This window comes from Engraulis encrasicolus, chromosome 21, assembly GCF_034702125.1.
Source record: "Engraulis encrasicolus isolate BLACKSEA-1 chromosome 21, IST_EnEncr_1.0, whole genome shotgun sequence".
Taxonomy (NCBI): Eukaryota; Metazoa; Chordata; class Actinopteri; order Clupeiformes; family Engraulidae; genus Engraulis; species Engraulis encrasicolus.
Window position 1 is genome coordinate 13,161,162 of NC_085877.1, and position 9,959 is coordinate 13,171,120.

At 45.8% G+C, this 9,959-nt stretch overlaps 1 protein-coding gene across 4 annotated transcripts in view; it reads right to left on the reverse strand.

Annotated features, from left to right (window-relative positions):
- The window catches only part of svep1 (sushi, von Willebrand factor type A, EGF and pentraxin domain containing 1), a 222,438-nt gene that overhangs the window by 101,365 nt on the left and 111,114 nt on the right, over positions 1-9,959 (reverse strand). For all 4 annotated transcript variants that reach the window (XM_063186230.1, XM_063186229.1, XM_063186228.1 and 1 more), the window contains exons 7-10: positions 9,710-9,904; positions 5,078-5,196; positions 3,443-3,572; positions 2,602-2,709 (exon numbers count right to left, since the gene is read on the reverse strand). In XM_063186230.1, coding sequence (XP_063042300.1) covers positions 2,602-2,709; positions 3,443-3,572; positions 5,078-5,196; positions 9,710-9,904 — 552 coding nt within the window. The remainder of the gene's footprint in view (positions 1-2,601; positions 2,710-3,442; positions 3,573-5,077; positions 5,197-9,709; positions 9,905-9,959) is intronic.

Sequence of the window (9,959 nt, forward strand, 5' to 3'; positions counted from 1 at the left end):
GAGAATATGAAAGAGATACAATAGAATGTGAAAGTGAGAGAGAGAGAGAGAGATTGAGAGAATATGAAAGAGGGAAAGAAAGAGAGAGAGAGGTCTGATTTCCAAGGCTGTCTGACACATGTCTGGCTGGCCCCGACGGGAGCTGGTGTCTCCCCGTCCGTCGACCACGGCAGCTTAATATAGCCTCCCCCCGTCCGCCACTCGGGGTGCGGACATGGAAAAACACAACACGCTGACGTCGGAGAACGGGCCCGAGTGACGTCGGCCTGCCATCGTCGGTTCGCGGGCCAACCACAAGCTATTCCTGTGTGACTGACTGCCTGCCTGCCTGCCTGTCGGACTTAACTGTGTGAGGCACCCACTGTGGTGACTGCTCTGGTAACAAACATGTGAACGTAAAGTGTGTGTGGGTGTGTGTGTGTGTGTGTGTGTGTATGTGTGTGTGTGTGTGTGTGTGTGTGTGTGTGTGTGTGTGTGTGTGTGTGTGTGTGTGTGTGTGTGTGTGTGTGTGTGTGTGTGTGTGTGTGTGTGTGTGTGTGTGTGTTTTATGTCTACATGTGTGTGTCCAAGGGTACCCATGAGACAGTCTCGCGAAGTGCTTCTACTGTAGGCCAAAACCAGAGCTTCTGAACCCAACATGATAATGCAGTTCTAAGCACAGTCCTGCGAATAGTGTAGCTACATTCAGTATGTGGAAAACTCTGCTTCTAGTTTTATTTTTAGAATTACTGATATTTTCAGAATCAAATTCATTCAAGTCATTGGATGAAAAAAATCTTTGCTCTGAGACCCCCCCACTCTCCCCCAACACTACCTGTGATATTACATTTGTCTACTGTAAGCAAATTTGCCTATTGCTCATATGTGCATTTATCAAGAAAATCTGACCAAAATAGAGAACAGGCATGGCCTGTGTCTTACTACAGACACATTTCGTAAGCAAAGTTTTCAGTCACACCCCGTTTTCTTAACTGACATGGCGTGTTCGAACAGGACTACATTTCCCTATTACTTTACCCAAGGTTTCCGAATAGAAATAGGCCCGTCCGCATAGAGCTCAAGACGTCTGTTGATCCTGGCTCTGGGTAGTCATGTAAACATGAAAGAAAGGTTGACCAAAGAAGGAGCCTCTACAGTACATCAGGGGTGGGAGACCTTTTAAATTTGAGGGGCCACTTCAAATTTCTCCAAGGGCCAGAAAAGTCCACCCCACAAACCAGGAATTCCCCCTGCACTTTAGACCTATATTGAAGGTGGCCACCTTTTCTAGATCCCCTGAAATATAACTTAATTGTATTGCAAATTTAATTCATAAGATTCCTTTACAAAACATGACATATTTCATGTGAAGTTGCATTACATTAAAATTATATCGGGAGGCAGATTACGGGCCGTAAATGGCCCTCGAGACATAGGTTCCTGCTCTACATAAAACAGTGGAAGGAACCACTAAAAGTTCACCAAGGAAGGAGCCTCTAAAAGTTATTTGCGGGAAACTACGTATACGTGACATGTTGGTTCTTGAAAGAACCCTGATGTTTTCTTGATGGCTCCAAAGAGAACTCAGGATGCACTTTTATGCACAATAAATATAATGTATACACAATATATGTGGCCAGAGAAAGCCCATCAATTCAGTTGGCAGGTGGTACCTGAACAAAATGAATTGGGACAAATTAGTCCATGGTCTGAAAAAGTTTGAGAAAGACTGGTCTCTAGAATAAAACGTGTGATTTCAGAATCTTACATTATTATGAGACACATTCTTTTGACACAGTCATCCAACACTGCCTCCCAGGAGAGCAGAAAAAGGTGAGGGTGACATGAGTGGATTATGGTCATCAGAGAGAAATGACAAAATGGACTTAACGCGTAGCTATAAATTCATCCTCTACCTTTAACCTTTCACTCTGACCCAGACATTAACACTCAATAAGAGCCGTGATATGGGAAACAGATGAATTCCCTCCTTTTCCACCCTTTTCCATTTGCTATTGTCATCAATTTTCCTTGTGCTTTATTGTATTTCCCCCATTGTTGCTTATGTAATTCCCTGCTCTTACTCTACTCTTGGACAGCCCAGTTTCCACCCTCTACCATTCCTCAGAGCCATCCAGAATCCCTCCGGGGAGACACAAAGAAGCCACCAGAAGCTAAAAAAAACCCCCAACGTAATGTGTCTACCACACGTTTCTTCCAGTACCTGCGCTGGTCGGTGCGGCGACCGGCACATTTTAAACACATTAGAAAAAGCCAGACTAAAGGTACCAGGTTCTCATGGTCAGTCTTTACACCAGGGTGACAGAGCCAGGAGACTGAGAAGCCGACAGTTGACAGGGTCAGTTGTCCTGGGCCCATAGGGGGCAGAATTGCGTCCCTATTACATTTTATGTATTGATTGAGGGGGGGCTTTCAGATTACTTTTTTCGCGGGCCCAGCCAAAGCTGTCAGGTGCCCTGCCAGGAGGAACCAGACCTGAGAGCGTGAGTGTTTTTTCCAGCTCCCTGCCTTGAAAAAAAAGATAAAAGCTGTTTGTGCAGTTAAAGACGACAGTCGTCTCCTCCTGCTTTTTATGGCTATTTTTTGTTTCCGGGCGGATACCTGAGTTGTCGGAAAACTGCGGAACTTCCCAGACGACGGCAGTCTCTGGACCCGTGGCGTCCACTACGGGTGGAGAGCGGCATTTGTCGATAATTGGTGGCTCGGTATCTAGGGAGAGAGAGAAGGGGTTTAAAAGGTTTTCACGTAGCAAAATGTCAAGGTAGTGTGTGTCAAGGTTAAGGTAACATGACCTATGTCTGGTATAACATTTCAGCAGTATATTTGTACACTCTGGCTCCTCTGACTACAGACTACAGAGTAGTAGACAGTCCAAGGTCCATGTGTCATCTGGTCACTGGATTTCCATTTTGTGAATGGGAATTAAAACAAGACTGGCTATGTGAAATGTGTCTTACAAAAGGAAAAAAATCACCAGATTCATAAATCATTGTGAAGTACAATGACCAAACTACACAGATCTTCCAGCTACCAATTAAATACACCACCATACATCAACCCCCACCCCCCATCCCTTCTCTGCAAAGGCCACCAAAGATCTTAATGGTCCCATATACTTGCCAGGAGTTGGGGTCAAGGCAGTACATGAAGGTTAAATCAAAACTATCCGTGTCTGTTTTAACATTTCTAAAGTCCACTGACATTCCTTTAAAACTACCACAGAGAGGAAGTCCAGTTTACTCAGTTAATGGAATGCACCCTTGCAATACATCACCCCACCTCCACCACCCGTCTCTCTTCCTCTCTCCCTCTCTCTCTCTCTCTCTCTCTCTCTCTGCTAAAACTACTAAGACTTTAACGGGTCACACATGGTTTCCAGACAGCATTTGAGGCTGTTTCTTCAGTTGCGCATGCTAGGTTTTTTTGAAGGAGGGGAACCCACCAATGACGGTGACCGTGAAGGAGCAGTTGGCCCTGTTCCCGGAGCGGTCGCCGGCTGTGTAGGTGATCACTGCTGTTCCGATGGGAAAGAGCTGGTGCGCGTTTAGGACGGGCGTCACCTGCACCGCGACCTGTAGGTGGGAGAGGGGGGGGTCAAAGGTCAAAGTTCAAAATTATGAGTTAACACTGACGTGGAGTAGTCAGAAGACGGGTGAACAAGGAGTCAAACAACACACGTCAGCAGTCAAGCACACATATAATTAGATTATGGATCATTATGGGCTCAATGCCAGCAGGGGGGAACTTGACTCGCAGGCAAAGTTAAAGGGGGAAAACAGTCGCTCAGGTTTCTGGAATCCGGAGGCGTTTCCGTGGCTCCAATGCGGTTATCTCATCATGGGACGGACGCTCCAATATTGTTATACCACGACCTAGACCTGGATCGCTATGACACCCACTCATTAGACTGTCAATCAACGTACGATATCGCAACATCTTCGAAGCAGATTTGTTTTCCTACTGTACCAAACTTGTGTCAATTGGCCACTGTAAAGTTGTGACATCTTTATCCAAATGATGAGTAGGTGTTAGACAGCATATTGAGTAGCGAGATGTTATATGCATCAGAAACTGTAGTTTGAAGCGATGTCATGGTATAATTATAAAAATATTCCAACATTGTTACAGTATAGGCCTCTGGCCCCAATGGACTGCCAATGTCCAGGTGCTGGTGACACAAAGTCATAAGTAATCCAAAGACAAGCGGATAAATCACAGCACAATGGTGCACTTTGATTTGTAAAACTGAAAAATGAGAAAAGGTCGCACCATGCATAGGTTTCTTTACTACACAGACGCGTTTCGGCGTTCTGCCTTCTCCTGTAATAAAGAAACCTATTCATTTTTCAGTTTTACAATATTTTGGTCAGCACCCTTAAAAGAAGAAAAAAATGTTGGGTGAAGCCTGCTCCAACCTTTATGCACTTTGATTTGTCACATGGTTTATTTTGGTGAAGAACGTGTTTCACCATTGCGACATTTACCACCTAGAGTGAACCTCATGGGGGGCAATGGCGTTGGTGCACCCATGCCATATGAAAGCTTTACGATCGTCAGGACCCAGGTGTGGGTCTAGCCTGGGTCATTTCCCAATCCCACTCCTCTCTCTCTCCTGCACATACTGCCTCCTCTCACAGTGTCCTTAAGTGGTAAAGGCCCAAAACCCAATTTTTTTAAAGTGAAATTCATAAAGCGAAATGTGTTCTTCATCAATATAAAAACCATGCAGCAAATCTAAGTGCAACAGTGTGATGTGATCTATCCCCTTGCCTGGGATTAGTTACCATATAAGCCTGGCTGAGGCAGCACAGTCCGTCTTCAGCAGCGGTTTCCAAATTGTGGTCATGTAACCGTGCTCACTTGTATGGCTATAAATAAATGTATTATTCACTTTGTCTTTGAATTTTGATTAAAATTTTGCAATACTGAGGTACACAAACATGTTTGGCGTTTATTTTTTAGAAGGCAAGGGATCGCAGAAATATTCTTAGGTCCAGAAAGAGGCCCCACACTGTCAGAAAAAAAAGTCTACAGGGAGGGGACACAGACGGAAGGTCCTGCATTTAGAAGAGCCTACCTCCTCTCCAGAGCTGTCTCCTGCGATTGGCTGGCTCCAGGTGACATTGGCCAAGCTCTGGTGCTTTCGCGTTTCCGTGACGACATCGTCGGGACACTGGATCCACGGCGGCTCGGAATCTAGAGTTGGGGGAGGGGGTGGGGAGTGAAGAAGACAAATGGGAAAACAAATGGAAAGACAGAACACTAAGGCAAAGGCACAACGGAGATGAGAGAGAGTGATGACACGTGGAGTGGGATCGGGAGTGGAATTGGGTGGGTGGGGGTGCACTAGCCAAAATCTAGAGGGGAAGATTGATGGGACATATGAAGAGTTCAGATGCAAAACCCCCTAAGTGCCATTTCAGAAAATAATCATAATTTATTTTTATTTAATACAAAGCTATCAAAATTGCATACTTTTTTATTTTATTTATGTAATATAACTATTTATATGTATTATCAAGTACATGAATGTAAACCAAACCAACAACAGGGTTCCCTAAAAATATAGAAGTGCATGTCTTCAGAAATGGAGTTAGGGGGTTTTGCATCTGAACTCTTCATATGGGGAAGCAAAAATTGAATACAAAGACAGAAATACTAAGGCCAAAGCAATGGGTAAGCAACCAGTAAGGCGGGGGTGGAATTGGGCTGGCTGCTAACAAAGTAAGCAATGTCCATGGTTGCGGATACAGGAGTTGCACTCATCTTGATTGGGAAAATCGGACAACAATTGGAAAAGACAGCACTAGTATGCCAAAGTCATAACAAAGAAGAAGGGAGAGAGCGATGAAATCTAGAAAGGGAAGACAGATGGGAAAAGAAATAAAATGGAAAGACTGACAGCAGTAGTATGAAGTAGTAGGTAAAGATGAGCGATGAGGTGAGAGTGGAAGTCGGGGATGAGTGAGCTAACAAGGTAAGCAAGGTGCACACATCCCTTTAGACAGGTAAAGGACGTAATAAGTGAAATCGCCTGTGTTGGGAACAAAGACAGATCACAGACATTTGGCAGGACTTTTACTTCCTCAACCCAGTTTATCCCACCCTTGGCCGCACACGGCCTAAAAGGAAAATCACTTGCCACCAATCAAGGGTAGTGCATACGGTACAAATGGGACAAACTAACAGGAAAACAAATGCAAAGACAGCACTGCTACTTAAAATGAACAAAGACGAGGGAAGTAAAAACATTAGCGATGGGGGTGAGAGTGGGAATGGGAGTGGGGCTCACTCACTGGCTCACTCAGTGAGCCAACAACCGCTAACAAAGCAAATGATCGCCACGCGGCTGGCCTCAAAGGAAAACCAATTGTTCGAGAGCTATGCACACGTGGCTTTAGTTGTTATCGCCTGGGACTGGGCAGGGCGGCGTAGCTTGGCTTGGCATTGAGAGACTGCATCAGCGGTAAGCTTCAAAGCAGGCTAGAGCTGGTCCCAATTAGACCCAGAGGCTCCGTCGGCGCTTCAATGGCAATAGCGCTGTTCTCAATTAGCCCTTTCCTCCTAGCGTCGGGATGCAGTCAATGACACAATTAATGATCTCAATGCAAAGCCAATTATAGCCGTCCCAAACAGGGCACGCACACTCTTTCCTCTCTCTCTCCCTCTCTCTCTCTCTCCCTCTCTCTCTCTCTCTCTCTCTCTCTCTCTCTCTCTCTCTCTCTCTCTCTGTCTGCCTTTGCCATCGCTTGAAGGTGTGTGTCTTGCACCTGTCTTGCTGAAAGATTACCTCAAGTTCAGAAGTTTCAGTAATTGTTTTTATGGTAAAATATATTGACCTGAAGATGAAGTCATCTTCAATTATTTATCTTTTCTATTACCAAAGAGCACCTTCAGCTAACTCTTGAAGACTAAAGCAGCAGCCCTCCAAACCCGCTCCTTTGTTGTGTTACACTATTATATTACATTACATTACACTTAGCTGACGCTTTAATCCAAAGCGACCTACAGTTATTTAGTTACAGGGGAGTGGGGTTAGGTGCACTTAAGGGCACTTCAGCCATGCAGGGAGGTGCTGGTAAGGGTGAGGGTGGGAACCTGCAACCCTCTGATCTAAAGGTCACGCTCTAACCATTGAACCATGGCTGCCCATTCTGTTCAGTTAACATTACAATATACTGTATTGTATGTCAAAAGCAAAGACAGTATAGTAACAGAAGTGCAAAAGTCTTGAAAGTTGCCAGAATGTGGTTAGTCAGACAAATGAACCATTACATCCTTGCATAGAACTAGGCACATGCTACTCTTTGCCATAACTTGAATGAACGTATACCATGCACCTGTTTTGCTGCAAGCTCAGCTTATGGCTATAGATTTTTGGACATTTGAGACTTTCTAACAGCAGGGCTTTGGCAGGTGATGTTATGTCTACAATTTCAGTGTGTTGTAATACTGTACATGCCAAGGGCAGAATAAGTGAACATGTGACCAGCCATAGGAAAACAGACCACCAGTAGACCCAGAGGCATACTGAGTTAATCAGAGATTCTGAGAGTGAAGATTTACAATGATACCTAACACATGGGAAAATCTGGTAATATCTGAAGAATCTGTGGCAAAATTATTCTAAAGCAGCAGAGGACAGCGCAGAGGATGTGCAACAGATCATAAAAAAGAGAAAAGCATGTGGCTGGTTAGCCAGCAGGCGATGTAATGGTTTGATTTAGTTCAAAGGAAATGATTTTGCTGCCCTGACGGCTGCCAAAGATTATGTGCTGTCTTGTACAATAACCGAACAGAGTCTTAGCTATTGGAAAATGGTGAGACACACACAAAAGAATCAATATGAGACACTGACCCAGACAGGAACGTCGTAACATAGCTGCCCTCGATAAAACATTGTGACAAATTTCAGTTGCCAGGGTCACGTCACACAGCTTTTAAAGCCTAACCGCATTCGATGAGGCCCATTACTTCCATTCAAATGAGCCAGTCTAATGAATGGGAAAAGGGGGGTCATTGTCAAACCTGCTGCTGCACATTCCCCATCCCATCATCCAACAGCACTAGCTCTGTCCTTGTCCTCCCTCCCTCACGCTCGCACACACGCACTTGCAAGCACCCTTCTCGTTTACCCATACTGTCATCCCTCCACACACGCATAAACACACACGCGAGCATGCGCGCACGCACGCACGCACGCACGCACGCACGCATGCACGTATGCACGCGCACACACACACACACACACACACACACACACACACACACACACACACACACACACACACACACACACACACACACACACACACACACACACACACACACACACACACACACACACACACACACACACACACACACACCCATGCCATAGAATCCGCAGCAGCAGAACAAAGCCTGTCCTAATGAGCCCCACACGCCCAAACTGACGGCAAAATTCTTCTCGACTGGAGTAATGCTCCGAAAAATTCTAGTTCAACTTCATTTAACACTCAGAGAGCTAAGTTTAACACTTAGGGTGTTGGTCCCATTCTCTAAGTGTAAATTACACTTAGAGAAATTACACTAAGTGTAAAAAACACTGCAATATCAGCTGCACATACGTCAGCAGTGTGTTTCTTCCTCCTTCCTTCCCTCCATCCTTCCCCTCCTCTCCTTTTTCCCATCGTAAAACCCAATGAGAAAGAGGTACGAAAAGGGGCAACCGGAGGAAGAGAAAGAGAGAGAGAGAAAGAGAGAGAGAGAGAGAGAGAGAGAGAGAGAGAGAGAGAGAGAGAGAGAGAGAGAGAGAGAGAGAGAGAGAGAGAGAGAGAGAGAGAGAGATTGATCAGATCAGATCCAAAGAGGAGAGGAGGGGTCTTTCTCTCTCCATGTATCTGTCTCTCTCTCCCCAACTACACTGTAAAAATTGCAGCCAGTTAAACGTAAAAAAGCAAGTTCTCCTGCTGCCTTAAGTTTGTCAGTTAACTCAACTTGAGAAAGCCTCAAGTTGTGTTAAGCCTCTAGTTGAGTTAACTTACAATCTTAAAGCAGCAGGGAACTTAGCTTTTTGCGTTTAACTGGCTTGCAATGTTTTACAGTGTACCCATGTCTCTCTCTTTCTCTTGCTCTCTCTCTCTCGTGGCACGGAGCTTGATGACTAACACTTGCCCGCATAGCTTGTCGGTTTCCACATTGGGTTTTACTGCAACTGCTGTTAATACCTTGTGCCTGGTGTAAATGCCTGTCTGTCTGTAGGGCTAATCGCTGTGCTTTGTTTGCTGTTACCGCGGTGGAAAACAGGGCCTGCTCCACTTGAAAGCGGATTGGTGACTTGGGACTCCATAAACACGGAACATTTATGCTAATGCCGCGCACATGTTAGCGCTACAACTTTCACATCCTGTTGATCAGGACTGACACAGGCGGGGTGCATTTTGTAAACACGCAACACGCACACACACACGATTGCATGCACTTTAACACATGCACGCTATTTCACACACAAACACAAATATGCAGAAAAAAGATAAAACAGAGAAACAGACATAACACACACACACACACACACACACACACACACACACACACACACACACACACACACACACACACACACACACACACACACACACACATCAACAAACAACACACACACACACACACAACCTCCCACCCTCCACACACTTACACCCACCAGCACACACACCCCCACAGGTCGTACCTACACATGCTGCTTTGTGCAGGTGCTGGCTCCACTCGCCGGTGGCTAGGCAGCGCACCACCGGCTCCCCGCGCAGACGGTAACCCAGACGACAGCTCAGCTTGCAGGAGGCCCCGCTACGCAGCTCCCTCACGCCACAGGCAGGGGGCGACAGAGAGACGTGCTTGGCCGGCACGATTGGAGGGCAGCGGACCTCTGAAGAGACAGAGAGATAGAGTGGGAGAGAGGGATAGAGAGGGAGGGGGAGGGA